Source organism: Barbus barbus, assembly GCF_936440315.1.
Source record: "Barbus barbus genome assembly, chromosome: 25".
NCBI lineage: Eukaryota > Metazoa > Chordata > Actinopteri > Cypriniformes > Cyprinidae > Barbus > Barbus barbus.
In genome coordinates, this window is record NC_136753.1 from 456,299 (window position 1) to 476,438 (window position 20,140).

The following is a 20,140-nucleotide window of genomic DNA, read 5'->3' on the forward strand; positions in this document are numbered from 1 at the left end:
AGGTTTTCAAATACTGTACATTAGTGTCTCGTGATGAGGGGCCGCTGAGGGCCGGTCAGTTTTCAAAATATAGCATCACATCTTTAGTTAAATTATATAATCTATCATCTAATTTAATTAGAATAATCTGCACAAGATGCTGACTCATCTCAGCATTTTGAATAATTAAAGCTGAAGTGTTTATTTAAAATTAAATTTAAAACTAAGGTTACACTTTGATAGTCCACTTTAGACATTCTAACTATAAGTAACTTGTTTAGCCACGTCAACTAATTCTCATTCATTTGCAACTACATGTCTACTAACTCTCAGTAGGGTAGGTTTAGGGTTAGTAGAGTAAGTTGACATATACTTGCAAAGTTTCTCATAGTCAGTATGTTGTATGTTGTGGACCCATCAAAATAAAGTGTTAGAAGATATTAATCAGACAGTCTACTAATACTCTAATGACTGCTAGTTGATATGGAGTTGCAAAGTTACTTACTGGACTATTAAAATAAAAGAGTTAAAGTATTAATACATATTCTAACAGTATATAAATCATTCTAAGAGGAATGGCACAGTTCTGACTGTCATTTTTAAATAATCAACCACAGATGAATAGGATGTCAGTCACTACTAAATATAGTCCTGAGTCCTGAAAGATTCAGTGGAAAACCCCTGATTATAAGGTTTGCTGATTCCAGCAGCACCTGTAGAGTCAGACGACGGCTGAGATCTTCAGATCTGAGAGCATCAAACTAACTTCAGTTCGCAATATATCCTCCTCCTCACCATAATGAGGACTTTTTAAGTGAACTTGCTGTCTCAACGGGGGATTTGGTTACCAGGCATGAAAAAAATACTGCTGTTGGGTGATTGTAACATTTATGTTTGCTGTGTGAGTCTTTTGACTTTACACAATAGGTTTCTGGTCCAACACTTATCCAGGTCATCTCCTTGACTTGATTTTAACCCATGTTTTTTCTATTTCAAACACTGAAATCAGTAGTGCATTTTTTTCTGATCACAAGCCGGTTCTTTTTACTGTCCCTCGTACCCCTCAGAAATCCACCGCTGGCACATCTGACTCTTAACATAGTGAAGAATGTTCTGTAGCCTACCGTGATGCATGCAACTCTCTGGAGCTGGACTCTACACTCTAAAATAAGCTACAGTATATAGCACTAAAAGTGGTTCCGCTATGATTACAAGTATGATTACTTTAGTGCTACATAGCACCATTTGTTTAGAGTGTACTCTTCTTAATCTGGACACTGATGCACATCTTAATCTTTTTAATTCTACCAGTGCAGATATCATGAATTCCATACCGAACCCTTGAATTATAAAAACCATGAGCCTGCACCTGCACCTACACATACTCTGAGACTCTGGGACTGAATGCAAATGGACAAGGGACACATTGCAGGTTTCTTATGAAGTTTTGAGAAACTCCTATAACATGTTTCAGAAAGCTGCAAAGGCTGCAAAATGCAAACATTTGTCTGAATTTATCAGAAAAATATTCTCATAAACCCCAGGTTCTTTTTTTAAACTAACTCCGTCTGTGCATTCTATTTTAGAGCGCTCAACTTCTCTCTGTGACAACTTTGGAAAGTTTATTGCTGAGAATGTCACAACATTAAGATCCCAGCTGTCTAAATCAGTTTACATACTGCATGATGTTCCACTATGTTCTTCTACTTGGTCTGAGTTTGAGCCTATTGACCTGATTTCATGTAATGAAATTGCTGGTCACCTAAAACTGTCACGGTGCACACACGAGGAGGACACAGGAACACGCAGACGAGGATGAAACTCAAAATATAGTCTTTAATGACGACATCAAGGCAAGACAAGGCAAGGCTGACACAGACCGGAACACCGGGGAGTAACGAGTAGACCAGACCACATTACACTGAACAGACAGGACTATAAATACACAGGATAATCACACAAACACAGCTGGACAAGAATGAACTAATAAATCACTTAACTCGAGGACAGGAAACAAACCAAATATGGAAACATGAGGCGGGAACACATGATACACACGACAGATGACTGACAAAAACCAACTAGCTGCCCTCAGTATATCACTCCACCTCTTTTCCTTTGACAAATCATGGACACAGCTGGCCCTGCTCTGTTATTGGTTATTAACCAATGTTTGTCTACTGGTTCCTTTCCTAACAATCTTAAATGTGCTGTGGTGATGCCATATCTTAATAAAAACCCTTCTTCTCTTTCCAATTTTCATCCTATTTTTAATTTACCCTTTATCTCAAAGATCCTCGAGAAAGTTTTATTGACTCACTTACAATCTTATTTGACTGTTAATTCTGTTCTGTTCCGTTCTTATCTGACCAGCAGATGTTTTAGTGTTCGTATTGGTCATCAGACCTCCTCTTGTTAATTGTGGTGTTCCACAGGGATCAATCCTTGGGCCGGTTTTGTTCACCCTGTACATGCTACCTCTGGCTTTCTTTTTTAACAAATATAGAGTATCCTTTCATCTAAAATGCTGATGATACTCTATTTTCCTTTAAAGAATAATGATAAAAATGGCTTACAACCAGCACTGTAGGCCTGCTTAGAAGAAGTTAAGCTTTGTCTCTCAAGTAATTTTAATGAACACCGAAATAATTATATTTGTGCATAAGGAAAACTGTGTGTTAGATGTTGAATGTGGCTCTTTGGCGCCGTATGAAGCCCAAAGTCTGCAGAGATGCAAACAGGTAAGGGGTAAAAAGGTGAGAACAGATGCTCCACACGGAATTTATTTTAAAGATATTTGCTTTACATGCTCTTATGTACTTACTTTAAGCTTAAGGTATTTTATTTTTTTAAGATAATTTTTTATTACCTTATATATCCAAAACTGTAATTTTTCACACACAAACACATACACACACAAAAACATTTTTTAACATCTTGCTGCAACATTTACAAAAATCAAGATTGAATATATTTGGTCAAAATCCCATGATATAAAAGTGCTATGCAGGCCATTTATTATCATTTCCAAGTTTTTATTCTATTCTGTACAGCAATTTGGTCAACTTCGGTTGCTTTTTAAATGTGCTTTATAAATAAATTTGGCATTGTATTGTATCGTAAGAGAACCCAAACCAGAATGTGGAGCTGAAACAAGAGCTGTTTATTAAAGGAAGACATTAAAACTCAAAGAACACAGAAAACACAAACAGACAGACGTATATATGCAGCTCTGCAGGTTTGGTCTTACAGAGATGTCATACTCCACAGAAGCTGGAAAAAGGAGCTCAGAGAGACGTGAGTGTGAAGTGTTATAAACATGATGCTGGACTCGGATCTGCAGCTGGACGCTCCGGTGAGGTTTTAATAGTTTAATACAGTCAGTGGAGCGCCTCTATCCATGATTACAGGCCAAAGAGACAGTTTAAGGAGATTGTTGTCGGCTCACAGATGGAATAATATTGTGTTTCACCTGATCCTCACTGCGGCCCCAGATCTCCAGACAGACCCTGGCCCTCGCTGTGGTCGGAGCCCCAGAGCCGGTAGAACTGAGTGAAGTCGACGTATGGAGGCACTCTTCCCGTCTCGTCCGGTTGCGCCGCCTGACTGCCTCTCTGCCGGAACAGGCTGCCGTCTCCAGAGCTGGAGCTGGAGCTCTGCGTGTGTGTGTTGGTCGACTGCAGCGTCGCTGTGGGACTCTGACTGAGGGGAGGAGCACAGATACACAGGGGGGCGGGGTCAGCGGGAGGGGCGGGGTCAGAGAGAGGGGCGGGGTCAGGACTCTCACTGATGGGCTGTAAGGTGTCAATGGTCAGGGGGATCAGGGGTGTCAGTAGACTACAGTTAAACCGGGGACCGTGGAGAGAGATTTATGCGTTATTGATATAGTTACGAATGCATTCAGCTGTAGGAAACAACATTAGGTGGGTGCAGGATTATTACAGCTAACTAAAAACATTTACATTATTTTATAATTGAAATTGAAAATTTTAACAGAAATATTTTCTTTAGTTTAACTTAATGTACTAAAATAGAAAAAAAAAGAAAACTGAAAAATTATAAAACTAAAATTATGAAAATATTAGCAAATATATATTAGTGCTGTCAAACGATTAATCGCATCCAAAATAAAAGTTTTGTTTACATAATATATATGTGCGTGTGCTGTGTATATTTATTATGTATATCTACATATACTCACATACAGCATATATTTGGGAAATATTTACATTTATATTCATATATTTTTATATTATATATAAATATATTTAATATATAAACATAACATATTTTTCTTAAATATATACATGCATGTGTTTGTATTTATATACACATAATAAATATACAAAGCACACACACATATATATTATGTAAACAAAAACTTTTATTTTGGATGCAATTAATCATTTGACAGCACTAATATATATATATATATGAAAACAATTATTAAATAATTAAATTACTAAAACTTAACATTAAACATTAACATTAAAAGGGGAACTTTAAATTTCTCATTTTCATTTAGTTTAACTTGTAGTAATATATAAAATAAATAAATAATAAACTAAATGAATAAATAATGACAATAAAATTAGTAAAAACAATATAGATAGAAAAAACTAATAAAAATGGCAAAAACTAACTAAATTACTAAAACGTTAAAATTAAAAAGGAAACTTAATTTATTTTACAAAGCAACATTTGTTATTTTCATTTAGTTGAACTATCAACATATACTACTAAAAATGGCAAAAAATGCAAACTAATTTGTAAAAATGAATCTAAAATTAAAAAGGAAAAAAGTGCTCGTAAGCGCGGTCAGCGCTGAGTTACCCGGCGGTCGGCGTGTCTCCCTCCAGAGTGGACGCGGTGTTGGAGCCGTTGGTCAGCGTTCCCTGCGCCGGCATCACCAGAGACAGCATGACACTGGTCTTACTGGTGCTCTGATGATTAGAGTACGGCACAGACACCGGGTAGATCCGTCCTCCTGCACACACACACGCACACGCACACGCACACACACGCGCACACACACACACACACAGACAGACACAGACACAGACACAATCTAAGATCTTATTGTTGAAGTCAAAAGGCCTTTGATTAACCTGTGTGTGCTGGGATCTATAAAGCAGGTGTTTGTGGTTCTGGCTTGTGATTGGTCGAGCTGCGTCTCACCTTGCGTGGGTGTGAGCGATCCGTCTGCGAGCGCGTAGTTAATGACTCTGATCAGAAGGGTCATGTCTTCATGTTTTGCGCAGTGTGGCGCCCTCTGTCTGCCGCTCACGTATGAGTCGTGATGCAGACGCTTGACGCGCTCCACCACCGACTGCGCAGCCGCCTCCAGACTGCTCTGCTGCACCAGCTCCGCTGCTACCATGGCAACGATCTCCTGCCGGGGAACATGGGAAATGTAGTCCACAGATATTGAAACGATGCTGCAGGACGGATGTGACTAGGGATGCACCGAATGTTTGACAACCAAAATGATTGAATAAGTGAAAAGACCGAATAAATTAGACTGAAAAATTACTGTATGACGACTGAAATCAACAAATGGCCTTAAAACAATTAGTCAATAAACTGTAGGACGTTATGTTTTCGAATGCACGCATGAATTGCATGTAATTGTCCAAAGTGTGAGGAAAATCTGCACTGAAACAATGTTAAACTCGTCAGTTGCTCAGTCACATTTTTATGAATTTTTAAAATAAAATAAAAAAGCAAGACAATAATAATGATAATAATCATTACAACAGCTCTATTAATGCATTTATTATAACATTCACACACGGTGTTCAAATTGGGATCTGTAATATTTTCTAATGTTTTAAAAACAAGTCTCTTCTGCTCAGCAAGGCTGCATTTATTTATACAGAAAAAAATACATAATTGATTCAAGAAGAGGGTGTCAAAAATGGCCAAAAATATTATTTTAATAACTTATTAATTTAAAGTTAAATTGTGCTTCGTTGGTATAACGTCTGATATAATGTTCAGTGTTAAGTAAGTATTTCTAAATTGTTGTTTTGTAATTGATTTTGTCTTTATAAAGCAAGACAAACCAGTAAAATGCACATTTTGGCTATTTAATTTATGCAATGGTGAAAATATTTGGCAAAGTACAAGGGGGAAAAATACTCAAAAAAGTTTGTATTCGGCCCAGTGTTTAATTTGGTTCGGCTTCGGCCAAGAATTTTCCTTTCGGTGCATCCCTAGATGGGCCTTTATTTCAGCAGCGCAGCAGATCTTCAGTAATAATAACCTGGTTGACCTGCTCCGGTCCGTGAGCCGACTCCAGGGCTTTTATCAGCCCCTCTGACATCAGCAACAGGAAGCCCGTCACGCCCTCCAGTGATTGGCCGCCGTGGATCTCAGGCTCCGAGATGATTGGCTTTTGCTTCGCTGCACTGAATACAGACACGTTATTAAAATCAGGTGTGAGTGAGAATGTGTGTGTGAGAATGAGTGAGTGTGTGCGTGAGAATGAGTGAGTGTGTGTGTGAGAATGAGTGAGTGTGTGTGTGAGAATGAGTGAGTGTGTATGTGCATGTGTGTGAGAGTGTGCGTGTGCGCTTTTTGTGACAAATGAAGACATACATTTGACTCAGGTATGACAGGTATTACAAGGGGAAGGTGACTTTTCAGGACATTGACCCATTTCCCCACTTTTCAAAACGCTTATAAATCATACAGAGTGAGGTTTTTGGGGGGAAAGTAGAAATGCACAGTCTCCTGTGAGGGCTAAGTGTGTGTGTGTGTGTGAGAGAGAGTGTGTGTGCGTGTATATCAGAAACACACCTGAGCACGTCGATGTCTGTGTAACTGAATTTGACTTTATAGTCTCCGATCCGTCGAGTGCTGCTCTGACCTGAGATCAGTCCAGTCTGCCTCAAGCGCACCGGATCCAGACCTGAGACACACACAATCACACACACTCGACACGCTCAGCTCAGACACAATCAACACGTATTGCAGTTCATATACAACGATTCAGAGTCAAGAGTCATATTGCTGTCTGAATTTCAGCCCTGCTGATGAATAATATCAATCAAGTTGAGAAGAAAGCGAGAAAAGCACTCACTGCTCCTCTACTTTACTGATCACTTATAGAGTAACAGAGCATTTTAGAACTGCTGATTAAATTACATACATCCAAAATCCCCATATGGATTAATGCCATTAAATAGCAAAGGTGGTGATTTAATGAAATAAATACATGGGCCGTGTGTTTTAGCGTGAAACATGCCACTGCTGTTCATTTACACATGAGCACCTCGGTTCACGTTAAAATATTAGTCCTACTGTCATTGTGTTGGAATGTAAAATAAAATTATTTTTTGTGTAATACTTACTTTTTAATCAGTAATTCTTTTGCATTTTTAATATACACTACCAGCTAAAAGTTTTAGAGCAGTACGATTTTTACAGTATATACAGTAAATACAGTATCTCACAGAAGTGAGTACACCCTCACATTTTTGTAAATGTTGTCATTCATGGTTCCCTCAATGAGCTGTAGCTCTCCAGTAGATTCATCTGGATCAAATAAATTCAGGCTTGGTGAGCTGAAGAGACTTCTTTAAAAAACAATAAAAATCGTACTGTACTGTTGACTGCTAGTGTATTAAGTAATAGTAATAATAATAATTCTTATTGTTTTATTATATAGCCATATTGTTATACAATCACACAATTTTGGCCAAATTGTGCAGCCCTATAAACACTTTTTTTAAATCAGAAAAATGACATTTAGTTTTTTCCCCAACTCATGCAGCCTTCATCCATTTACAATAAATGCACATTTTGATTGCATATTATATTTAATGCATTAGCGTGCGTGTGTCTCACCCAGCTGGGCGAGTCTGGACAGCTCGTCGTCGTTGTCAGTTGTGTGCGCTCGTCCGATCTGGATCACCTGGTTCTGACCGTCACTGGTGGTCTTACAGAGAAGAGCCCGGTTGGTTCCTGAAAACACACAGAAATTAAGAAAACAACAACACGATCAGCATACAGTGTTTGATTCCTCAGATTGTGTGTGTGTGTGTGTGAGTGAAAGAGAGTGTGTGTGTGTGTGTGTGTGTGAGTGAAAGAGTGCGTGTGTGTGTGAGAGTGTGTGTGTGTGTGTGTGTGTGTGTGAGTGAAAGAGTGCGTGTGTGTGTGTGCACCTGGTATTCATCACGTCCTGGGGACCAAATGTCCCCACAAGGATAGTAATACCAGTAAATCTTAATCTTGTGGGGACATTTTTTGGTCCCCATGAGGAAACAAGCTTATAAATCATACAGCATAAAGTTTTTTGAAAATCTAAAAATGCACAAAGTCTCCTGTGAGGGCTAAGTTTAGGTGTAGGGTTGGTGTAGGGCAATAGCACATACAGATTGTACAGTATAAAAACCATTACGCCTATGGGATGTCCCCATAAAACATGGAAACCCAACATGTGTGAGAGTGTGTGTGTGTGTGTGAGTGAAAGAGAGTGTGTGTGTGTGTGTGTGTGTGTGTGTGAGTGAAAGAGTGCGTGTGTGTGTGTGTGAGTGAAAGAGTGTGTGTGTGTGTGTGTGAGTGAAAGAGTGTGTGTGTGTGTGTGTGTGTGAACATACCAACATTAGCGATGTAGAGTTTATTATTGAGTATCAGAGCGACTAAGGCAGTGGCTCCTCCTGAAACCTCCTGCTCTAAAGCCTTGAGCCGCTCCGTGATCTTCTGAGTCTGAGCTGACAGATAGACGCCCTGAGAGACAGACAATCTTATCCACAGCAGAAGCAGTGATCTGGTTTCTTCTTGTATGTGTGCTCACCTCAGGAAGCTGCGTTTGGAGGCTTGCTTTCTCTGCAAGAGCATCATCAATGGTCTCAAAGTAGCTCTTCTCTACTACATCAAAAGCCTGAGTGACCAGAACAGAAGATATTATAATTATAATGACTATTATAAACCATTTTATTTAAATTTATTCTTTAATGCCATCAATTTTATATTTACTAATCATTTACAGATCTGTTGTACTTTTGTACTAATTTATGCTATGTTTCTTGCACTATTTTATCCCAAAAAAATTCCTAATAATCCATAATAACTCTTCCTCCAGTGGAAAAGTGCATCTGCTGTTGTCTCTCACATCAAAATCAGCCACATATTTGTTTAGATCTGTTCTGGCACCTGTGCAGATTTCTCTCCTGATTCAGACCAGAACACTTTATCACTGGAGGAAGAGTTATTATGGATTATGGACTCTATGGTATTTGAGTTAAAAACATCTTAATGATGGATTTGTTTCAGCTTTAGTCTTCTCCAGATGTTAACTGATGGACTGGAGTGGTGTGGATTATTGTGATGTTTTTATCAGCTGTTTGGACTCTCATTCTGACGGCACCCATTCACTGCAGAGCATCCATTGCTGAGACACTGATGCAGAGACACATTCCTCCAGATCTGATGAAGAAAGAACTGATGGTGAGCAGATTTCTGTCAGATCCCAAACCTGTGAGAGGATTCTGCGCACGTCCGCGTCCGTGTGACCGGTGCTCAGCTGACCCAGCAACAGCTCCGCCGTCAGACGCTGAGACACGAAACTGGCCACACGGCTGCCGTCGAACCCGTTAAACACACCGTACAGGAAGCAGCACTCAGTGCTGAGGAGGAAACAGGAAGTGACATCAGTTCACAGTGATCAGAGTCTGCGCAGGCGGCTGTGAGTGTCTCTACCTGAAGCGGAAGTGTCCGTCTTCGTTGGGGTGGCTCTGGGTCCCTTTCCCGTCGGGGCTGTACACACAGTTCGGGGCCGAACCGACACCACACAGCTGACACAGAGGAAGAGCGTCTGTCCAGCTCTGATGCTGCAAACACAGCAGACACAGGTGTAATCAATCAATCAATCAATCAATCAAACTGATCATTTTCATTCATGCAGATCTGAGCACTTTCAGCACAAAATCATGTTCTTGTGACCTTGATTTCCAGTAAAAATATCGAAACATACTGAAATCTACATACAGTCACTTGAGATGCAAAATGATGATATAAAGACCTGTTTTCTGAAAAAAGATATGAAAATGATGTGCTTTAATTAGTGCTGTGAAATGATTATTTGTGATTAATCGCATCCAAAATAAAAGCTTTGTTTACATAATATATGTGTGTGTGTGCTGTGTTTATTTATTATGTATATATAAACACACACACACATGCATATATTTAAGAAAAATGTTACATTTATATATTAAATATATTTATATATAATATCAATTAAATTAATATAAATATATACATGTAAATATTTCCAAATTATATGCTGTATGTGTGTGTATTATTTATATATACATTAATATGTATGTATATATATATATATATATATATATATTATTTTTTTATATATATATAATTATATTATAATAGTTTTTCTTAAAAAACAAAACCAAAACTAACACTAGCTTCTGTATTCTTTTTGTATTCTATATGTTTCCTTTTTATTTATTATATAATAATAATAATAAACCTCACTATGTGTACTTCATCAGGATACCTGAGTCTTGTTATAGCAGCGACAGGTTCTGATTGCTTCTGTTGTCCTCATTTGCAAGTCATTCTGGATAAACTCACTTTCTGCTAAATGACTAAATGTAAATGTAATAGATAATAAATATACACAGTACAAACACATATATGATGTAAACTATGGAAAGTTTATTTGGCATGCGATTAATCGTTTGACAGCATTAGCCTTAAACCCTGAAACAATAACAAATATCTGCAATACAGTCAGAAAAATCAACTTCAAATTAATAAATATGTTAAAGTAATAATAATACATTTTTAATAATAATATTGTTAAATGTAAAGCATGTATCTGTAGAAGTGTCCTGCATCAAATGCATCTCAGTGCTTCACAAGATAATAATAAAATAAAGCTGACAGTATGATTTCACACAATATCAAGAGACTCCAGCGACAGATGTTTCATTTTTATACATTTCTGTCTGAAAGGCTACATAACATTTTATTGCATAAACATTATTATTATTGCACATTTTATTTAATAACTGTGTTTTATTGCTCTTTTGATGGTTCTGAGCGTCTGATAAATGACTAAAAGTAAATAACAAAGGACTTTTACTTTGTTTAAAATCTTCATTCAGACTCAGCTTTACATTATTTCGTGTAGCTTCAGTGGTTTGGTTCGTTAATCTCACAGTTTGTGTAATAATATATAATACAGTAACTGAACGCAACAGTGAGAGTAATTAATTAATAACAGAATATAGATGATGTTTAATTAATGCTGTAAAGACAGATTTACTGTGTGTTCAGACATCAACGCACGGAATAAACACTAACACTGGCGACTCTTATAATACAGTATATAATAACAGTGCTGTGGTTTATGAGTTATGATAAGATGCGGAAGATGAGAGAAAAGCACTTTCTTACGCTCTGCATCAGACTACTGCGCTGCGCCGCCATCTTGAGCGGAAGTGCGTCAGAGCTCCAGCGCATCTGCGCGCATGCGCGGCTCGGCCTCAGACCAGCTGCATGCGTTTGAGATCAGTCCGGTTCAGTCCGCTCTAGACCCAACACTTGTTTTGACACAATTCAGCAAATCAATACAGTGAAGATATACGGTGCTTGATCTTGCGCGCGCACACACACACTCTCACACACGCACACACACACACTCTCTCACACACACTCACGCGCACACACGCGCACACACACACTCTCACGCACACACACGCACACATGTTTGCAGAATTATAAAATGGAACGTTTCCTTAACGGTTTTAATGTTTGGTGAACATTCAGAAATAACATTTTCATAACTTACAGCAGAACATTCCTAAAACATATTTTTGTTAGCTGGGAACCTTTCAGTGATCAATTCTTAAAAGAAGTATTTTTTCTTAGTGTAAAGAACATTTTAATAAACTAAAGAATGTTTTTAAAGGACGTTTTTGTTCAATGAAACGATGGTTCTTCATGGAACATTAATGCCGATAAAGAACCTTTATTGTGGAGAGTGTGAGTACATTAATATGACAGTGTTTTTCAGCTGCTTGCACACAGACTCTGTCCTCGTCACACAGTTTCTGAAAGCAGCTGACGCTCAAACAGCAGAAGCACACACCAGATCTGCAAAACCACACACTAGCTATCAGACTGTGACTCAGTTTTAAAACACAACACAATTCTCTCTGTAACACACAAATCTAACAGGAATTAATATTATGGCAAAGGTGTTGCTTTTGAGATGAGTTTGTGATATTTTGAATGCAGTGCAAGAAATGTAAGACATTTTGCATTTTGTGTGCGATTCTTGTATTTGTGTGTAAAGTTTTGAAAAAAAAGAGGCAAAGTTTTGAAAATGTGTGTAAGCAGCTGAAACAACTGTTAGGTGTAACTCCATTTACACTTATAACCCCATGCTGAATATAAATCAGTCCACATTCGTGCAGCAGGGAGAGTTGGTGCCGTGACCCTGCTGCGGGTCAGTGCTCCTGCCGCTGGTACCCGGCTGACCCGTCAAACACGCCGTCGCCGTCCTGCTGGTAGAACCCGGTTCTTCCGGGACTCTCCGGAGCGTCTGTGGTGCTGTACGGCACGGCGTCCTGGCTCGGGTCGATGTAGTCCTGCGAGAACAGAACCGAATCCACACCCAGCTTATACCTCTGAAACGCCAGGACGGCCTGACCCGCCTGATGAAGCAGGTGCGGGTGAAGGGTGTTTTTAACAAGGGAATGATGGATTAGGGTTCAATGCAGTGTTAAAAAAAGACAATGTGGGGAAGGATGAGAATGTGAAGGATGGGAAGGAAATATGATATGAGGAGAAGAGAGAAAGATCAGTTTGATTAGTCAGAAAACTGAAGATTTACAGGTTACAGTAACAACATGATCATCAGCAGTGCTGGGGGTAACACATTACAAGTAACACAAGTAATCAGATTACTTTTTTAAGTGACTAATTTAGAAGGAAATATCTGAGTTATTTTTCGAATAAGTAACAGTTCCTGTGTTTCTGATGTATTGAGTGACAGCTCTGGTGTTGAGAGAAATCAGGAGTAAGTGCAGAGTGTTGTGTGTGAACATGATCTTACTGTAGTTCTAGACTAAATATCTACATGATCTTACTGTAGTTCTAGACTAAATATCAACATGATCTTACTGTAGTTCTAGACTAAATATCATCATGATCTTACTGTAGTTCTAGACTAAATATCTACATGATCTTACTGTAGTTCTAGACTAAATATCATCATGATCTTACTGTAGTTCTAGACTAAATATCTACATGATCTTACTGTAGTTCTAGACTAAATATCTACATGATCTTACTGTAGTTCTAGACTAAATATCGACATGATCTTACTGTAGTTCTAGACTAAATATCTACATGATCTTACTGTAGTTCTAGACTAAATATCAACATGATCTTACTGTAGTTCTAGACTAAATAGTTCTAGACTAAATATCTACATGATCTTACTGTAGTTCTAGACTAAATATCTACATGATCTTACTGTAGTTCTAGACTAAATATCTACATGATCTTACTGTAGTTCTAGACTAAATATCATCATGATCTTACTGTAGTTCTAGACTAAATATCTACATGATCTTACTGTAGTTCTAGACTAAATATCTACATGATCTTACTGTAGTTCTAGACTAAATATCAACATGATCTTACTGTAGTTCTAGACTAAATAGTTCTAGACTAAATATCTACATGATCTTACTGTAGTTCTAGACTAAATATCTACATGATCTTACTGTAGTTCTAGACTAAATATCTACATGATCTTACTGTAGTTCTAGACTAAATATCATCATGATCTTACTGTAGTTCTAGACTAAATATCAACATGATCTTACTGTAGTTCCAGACTAAATATCATCATGATCTTACTGTAGTTCTGGACTAAATATCAACATGATCTTACTGTAGTTCTAGACTAAATATCAACATGATCTTACTGTAGTTCTAGACTAAATATCTACATGATCTAAATATCATCATGATCTTACTGTAGTTCTAGACTAAATATCAACATGATCTTACTGTAGTTCTAGACTAAATATCAACATGATCTTACTGTAGTTCTAGACTAAATATCTACATGATCTAAATATCATCATGATCTTACTGTAGTTCTAGACTAAATATCAACATGATCTTACTGTAGTTCTAGACTAAATATCAACATGATCTTACTGTAGTTCTAGACTAAATATCAACATGATCTTACTGTAGTTCTAGACTAAATATCAACATGATCTTACTGTAGTTCTAGACTAAATATCAACATGATCTTACTGTAGTTCTAGACTAAATATCAACATGATCTTACTGTAGTTCTAGACTAAATATCAACATGTATTTACTCATCTCACCTGCACTAAAACACATTCAGTGTTCATCAAAATAAATAAAAACAGTCAAATACAAACTCAGAATATTATACAAACCTGCAATAATTAAATGTGTTAAATAAGAGAAATATCATTTATGTATTTAATCCCATTTTATTAACTATTGTCTTTGCTGCTGATCTTCAATGATCCAATTCAATCATAATAATAAGCAGAAACGACACATTTGTGTTTGATTTTTAGTTATTGCTGAATAGTGTTGAACTTTCTTCTCCTGCGTCATATTCTTCATGTGATTAGTTTGAGTGGCGCCCTCTACTGTACAGACCTGAATCTACATTTCCTTCAGTCTGAAGCGGATTCACTTCACTTTTGGTGTGAAAGGGCTTCTGCATTTATAAAAGAAGAACTTTTTATATTAAAAACAAAAAATCAAGCCCTGCCCAGATTTAAAAAAAAAGAAGTAACTCAAAAGTAACTATAATGCATTGCTTTCCATAAAAAGTAGCTAAGTAATGTAACTAGTTACTTTTTTAGGGAGTAACACAATATTGGAATGCATTACTTTTAAAGGTAACTTTCCCCAACACTGATCATCAGTACATTAACATTATTTTTTTACTTGAATATCCTGTTTGTCTTGGAAATGAAATGTGTTGTGAATGTTGTTTCACTAGCACACTTCTGCTAAGGACTAATAATGAAAGTTTCCTCAATGTAGAGCAGCGCATTACAGCAGATCTGAATCTGTTCTGAAGACTGCTGAAAACATGCTGAATCCTGAACTGAAGCAGTATTAATTTAGCATCTCAGTTCTGATTCTAAGCTTCTGAGACGGATTCATTCTTCAGGATGACCGCTGAGGCTGGAGTCTCACACACACTCGGAGAGAACGTGTTTATTCATGTGTGTGTGTGTGTGTGTGGGCTGCTGGGTAAAGAGTTCCTCATACTCCTCTTCAAAACACACACGTTTGAGTCTCTCCAGAGAGACCAGCGTAAGAGCTCCCTGAAACACACACACACTGAATCATCACACCGCTCCAGCACAACGCTCATGTGTGTAATTACAGCAGGTACAGACCCAGGTGAAGATGGAGAAGAAGGAGAAGGTGATGGCGGCCCGCGCTCCGTGTCCACCCGACCGCAGCGGGTTGTCCTCCGCTTTGGCCACCTGCCACTGATTGGCCAAGAAACAGAAGCCCACGAACCAAACGAAGGACCAGAACGCTGGAACAGACAGACAGCGACACACAGAGACTGTGAGACACTGGAAACATGAGTTCTGGAGTATGTTTTACTAGAAGATTCTACACTGTAAAAAATCTAAAGTTGAGAAACCAGCTTCAGGAGATTTTTGAGTTTTCTCAGCTTGTTGTATTCAGTTTATACAAAAACAAGTTGAGAAAACTCCAAAAATCTCCTGAAGCTGGTTGCCTTAAACTTTGACGTTTTCTCAACTTTTGATTAATTACAGTGTAGTAGCGTATATTTTAATATACCTCATATATATGAATCTTTTTACTTCAAAATTGTATGTTACTTGTCACGTCTTCATGAAATTTACTAACAATTTCTGAGTGAATTTGTATTCAAATTGTTGTTTGTATTCTCTGTTTGTATACAGCGTAATCTCTTATTAGAACATTTTAATAAATATTTTTGTAACCTTCAAATAATGTTATAATTACAAAAAGAAAACTGGACATTTGATCATTTTAGGAACATTTCAAAACAGTGTTTGCACGTAAGTTAGTCTCCTGGTTGAGTTCTCTTTACTTGTATCAGTATTTTAAACAAATGTGAGTATTACAGGTTATGTGTTTAGATCTCAGGCTCAGGTGAAGATCTACCTGAGGTTCCCACGTCGGCCAGCACGGCTCTCTTGCGCTCCTTGACGCTGCTGATCTGTGGGAAATAGGCGTCTAAAGCCAGGAAGGCCATGCAGCTCAGGAAGGCCAGCGAGCCCATGCCGACTGCGTAGTTACAGGCGTTCTGGTTCCGGTTAAAGACGCAGAACTGCTCGACCTCATCAGGCCTGTTGATGTAGCCCTCGTTAGCGATACAGCCGAAGATCACTAACGAGAAGAGCTGAGGAGAACAGAACACACAGATAATTACGCTCTTCAAATGAGAATAACAGCGGTCTTATCCATTATCGTTTATTGATTAAACAGGCTGTTATTTCTACTTCTGACAGTTACAGGATGTTTTCAAGTCAAAATATAACATTTGATTTCTTGAGACACGAACAGGTGTTTTAGAGGCTCTTGCACACGATTAAAACATGCTGTGGTTTTAGTATAAAAGTAAATATAGAAGCAAGTTTAAAGCAAGTGAAACTAGAAAACTCTACAGTTTGACCTCTTCAGCTGAAAGAGTCAAAAACAGAAACACACAGGTGTTAAAGACCAAGCATAAACATGCCCAACTTCCTTTTTCTCTTCAACAAACCAAGCGTGCTGATCATCGTAGTGTGAATCTCGCTAACGACTAATTACTGGAGTAACAAGAAAGCAGCATAGTTGTGTAATGAAGCCTTTATACAACATATCAATACACTTCCATTCAATAACTTACTCTTTAGTCTGTCTGTTTTAGCTCCATCCAAAAAACAAAGTCGCAGCAGAACTGCTTCAACCCAATCTGAATGAATCAGTGTTGTTGAATGAATCAGTGTTGTTGAATGAATCAGTGTTGTTGAATGAATCGTTTGAATGAATCAGTGTTGTTGAATGAATCGTTTGAATGAATCAGTGTTATTGAATGAATCAGTGTTGTTGAATGAATCGTTTGAATGAATCAGTGTTATTGAATGAATCAGCGTTGTTGAATGAATCAGTGTTATTGAATGAATCAGCGTTGTTGAATGAATCAGTGTTGTTGAATGAATCGTTTGAATGAATCAGTGTTGTTGAATGAATCGTTTGAATGAATCAGTGTTATTGAATGAATCAGCGTTGTTGAATGAATCAGTGTTGTTGAATGAATCGTTTGAATGAATCAGTGTTGTTGAATGAATCGTTTGAATGAATCAGTGTTGTTGAATGAATCAGTGTTGTTGAATGAATCGTAAGAATGAATGATTCAGTGACGCGTTTAAAAACAGTCAATTGTTTAGTCTCTAATAAATCGGTGTTGAACAAATAAATAAATGATTCAATACGCACTATTTATACAGTCATGTGTCGCCACCTACTGGTGTAGCTATGTAACTTACAGAAAGGGCACTGGGACGCTCTGCTCTGGCAGGAATGGAAAAGAACAAGCTAATTACGTCACAAACACACACAAGCATAAATCATGTTCAAAACAACATTCTGCTCTTAAAAATACACTTCAGTCTAATCAAGAACCATCTCAGCTCTGCCACTTTAATGAAATAATGTTAATAACGTTTCTAATATGATTCAATGTCATACATTTAATCTCATAATTTACAGTAAATTACGCCTGAAATCTTGTTCAGTAAGTCGAGTCAGTTTTATTATACTTTCCATATAGTCCCAATATAGACTGTTTGAAAGCAGCTTCACCGTAATAAACAGGAAAATAACAGAATCGATACAAACTTGATCAAATATGAGACAAATCCAAATTTGTCCAAAAGACAATAATCAGCTCATGTTAGAATATTTACTGAGCATGTGCAGAATTCATGTCATCACTCTTTAAGACTGAAGAACTCAGATCTGTCTACATCTGAACCCGAACGGACCGGATTTGGACACTGGATACAGGTGTGTGTGTGTGTGTGTGTGTGCGTGTGTGTGTGCGTGTGCTGTTGTGTTTGTAATAGATGTGATTGCATGTTACAGCATTTATCAGGTTATTCAGTTCAGAGTCAGCATCACACACACACACACACACACACACATTCATTATATATGAGGCTGATGGTGAAGCTGATCAATATAGGGATCAATCCATAAGATTTAGCAGCAGAACAGTGTATTTTTGCTGACATGATGATGGTCAGATGCATGCAGTAAGTTCATGTTAAAAGGTTTACATGTGTAAGTAATAACTGCACAGTGAGAGAAACACTTGCACTCTATAAAGTAGTAACATGCAATTCTTAAAGAGTTATTTCTACCTTTTTCAACCCATAAAATTAATTTCTGATGGTATAAATAAGTGTACTTAGTTTAATTCAGTAATATTAGACCTGAATAATATTTTGACGAATAAAATCAGTTAACTTTAACGTTAGGTTACAATTTTTTTCTCAGTGTACAGAAGGACTAGTCAGTGGAGTTTACATGTGTTCAGGTCAGTTAAGGGTTTGTGTCAGTTTGTTAGATGTTCAGAAGATCTAAACACCAATGATTTCCAACACAAACCAACTAATGCCAGACAGTACATCTCCGTTAAACACACACACACACACACACACACACTCACACACACACTCACACTCACACACACACAATGCAGTTTCAGTTGACTCATATTGTTGTTATAGTGAGCTAATGATATTTCTAACCTCTGAAGCCCCACACAAACCTAACTAACAGCACTTCGATGCAATAGCATGCATTTAACTCAAGCGCATCCCAGTTCAGTGCATGCATTGCTCCGTCTCGCGCAGCATCAGATGCTGTTTAACGCCAGTCTGAACCTCCACCTGCTTCTCTCTCTCTCTGGAGATAACGGAGCGTACCCAAGACACGATCCGGAGGCCGGTGTGCGGCTGCTGGATGAAGGCGAGCGGCTCGAAGGCTCCGCCGGCTCTGGCCGCTCCGAACGCGCCGCTCTGCTGCATCCCGTCTATTACAGCTCTCTCTCTCTTTCTGTCTGTATCTCTCTCTCTGTATCTGTGTCTGTATCTGACTGTCTCCGCCGATTCTGCGCGCTCTGGAGAGGAGGAGAAAGCGTCGGCAGCGCGCGCTGGCTTGCGATGCGCGTGCTCGTGAAGGATCGATACAGATGCATTGAATCATATCTGACCCTGCAGCACAAAATCAGTCATCAGTAACACAGGTATATTTGTAGCAATAACCAACAATACATTGTATGGATCAAAATTATACATTTCTCTTTTATGACAAAAATCATTAGGATATTAAGATCATGTTCCATGAAGATATTTAGTGAATTTCCTACCGTAAATATATCAAAACTTCATTTTTGATTAGTAATATGCATTGCTAAGAACTTCATTTGAACAACTTTAAAGGAGATTTTCTCAATATTTAGATTTTTTTGCTCCCTCAGATTCCAGATTTTCTAATAGTTGTATCTCAGCCAAATATTGTCCTATCATAACAAACCATACATCAATGGAAAGATTATTTATTCAGCTTCAGATGATGTATAAATCTCAGTTTTGAGAAATTGACCCTTATGACTGGTTTAGTGGAACAGGGTGATATATTTTCTGAGAGAGTGAGGTTAGCTTAGCTTCTGTCTTGTTTATGATTTATTATATTAATAGGCTACTGTAAGAACGAAGCATATATATAGCAGTTATATAATTACAAAAACATGTTTAAACACATTAAACAGCTGCAAAGTTGTCATTGCTTTCAAGTTTTTACTTTTGGATATTGCTTCCAAATATATTTTAATATCGATTAATTAAATATCAATCAGTTCAGAAGCATTTTTCATTCCATTTAACTTCGCCTCTCTTCTTCTTCTTCTTAATGCTTATCATTCTTCCATTTAATTCCAAACAGAATGATGCATTAATCAATTAACGATTTTGTTTTTTGTTTTATTTATTTATTTTCATTCATTTCACGTTTAATTGAATGTGTTGCTTGCCGTTTCTTTATATAAAAGTTTCTGAGG

At 37.6% G+C, this 20,140-nt stretch overlaps 2 protein-coding genes across 7 annotated transcripts; both read right to left on the reverse strand.

Annotated features, from left to right (window-relative positions):
- Positions 1-1,796: 1,796 nt before the first annotated feature.
- Positions 1,797-11,716, reverse strand: LOC306844534 (TGF-beta-activated kinase 1 and MAP3K7-binding protein 1-like). 4 transcript variants are annotated; one of them, XM_079376750.1, is made up of 11 exons: positions 11,407-11,716; positions 9,685-9,815; positions 9,461-9,611; positions 8,780-8,866; positions 8,583-8,712; positions 7,831-7,947; positions 6,781-6,892; positions 6,245-6,389; positions 5,158-5,371; positions 4,813-4,966; positions 1,797-3,681 (listed from the first exon to the last, which is right to left on the reverse strand). In XM_079376750.1, the coding sequence occupies exons 1-11, from the start codon at positions 11,470-11,472 to the stop codon at positions 3,459-3,461; spliced, it is 1,530 nt and encodes a 509-aa protein (XP_079232876.1). In that variant the 5' UTR covers positions 11,473-11,716; the 3' UTR covers positions 1,797-3,458. The 4 variants fall into 4 exon arrangements, with proteins under 4 accessions (XP_079232876.1, XP_079232874.1, XP_079232877.1 ...); XM_079376748.1 differs by having other exon boundaries at positions 1,803-3,677; XM_079376751.1 differs by having other exon boundaries at positions 1,803-3,677; positions 9,685-9,809; positions 11,407-11,432.
- Positions 11,717-11,745: 29 nt separating this feature from the next.
- On the reverse strand, positions 11,746-19,196 carry LOC306844495 (synaptogyrin-1-like). 3 transcript variants are annotated; one of them, XM_079376671.1, is made up of 4 exons: positions 19,008-19,196; positions 16,198-16,435; positions 15,429-15,574; positions 11,746-12,602 (listed from the first exon to the last, which is right to left on the reverse strand). In XM_079376671.1, the coding sequence occupies exons 1-4, from the start codon at positions 19,107-19,109 to the stop codon at positions 12,462-12,464; spliced, it is 627 nt and encodes a 208-aa protein (XP_079232797.1). In that variant the 5' UTR covers positions 19,110-19,196; the 3' UTR covers positions 11,746-12,461. The 3 variants fall into 3 exon arrangements, with proteins under 3 accessions (XP_079232797.1, XP_079232796.1, XP_079232798.1); XM_079376670.1 differs by having other exon boundaries at positions 11,747-12,668; positions 19,008-19,190; XM_079376672.1 differs by lacking the exon at positions 11,746-12,602 and adding an exon at positions 14,482-15,353 and having other exon boundaries at positions 19,008-19,194.
- Between the last annotated feature and the right edge of the window lie 944 nt (positions 19,197-20,140).

Bases quoted from the DNA above. Each gene is read 5' to 3' on its own strand.
- LOC306844534 (XM_079376748.1), bottom strand. From the start codon at position 11,472: ATGCGCTGGAGCTCTGACGCACTTCCGCTCAAGATGGCGGCGCAGCGC. The intron at 9,612-9,684 runs GTAGAGACACTC...TTTCCTCCTCAG, and splicing joins GACGGACACTTCCGCTTCAG to CACTGAGTGCTGCTTCCTGT. The intron at 6,893-7,830 runs GTGAGACACACG...TGTGTGTCTCAG, and splicing joins GTCCAGACTCGCCCAGCTGG to GTCTGGATCCGGTGCGCTTG.
- LOC306844495 (XM_079376670.1), bottom strand. From the start codon at position 19,109: ATGCAGCAGAGCGGCGCGTTCGGAGCGGCCAGAGCCGGCGGAGCCTTC. The intron at 16,436-19,007 runs GTACGCTCCGTT...TGTTCTCCTCAG, and splicing joins GCCTCCGGATCGTGTCTTGG to CTCTTCTCGTTAGTGATCTT. The intron at 15,575-16,197 runs GTAGATCTTCAC...TGTCTGTTCCAG, and splicing joins GGCCGACGTGGGAACCTCAG to CGTTCTGGTCCTTCGTTTGG.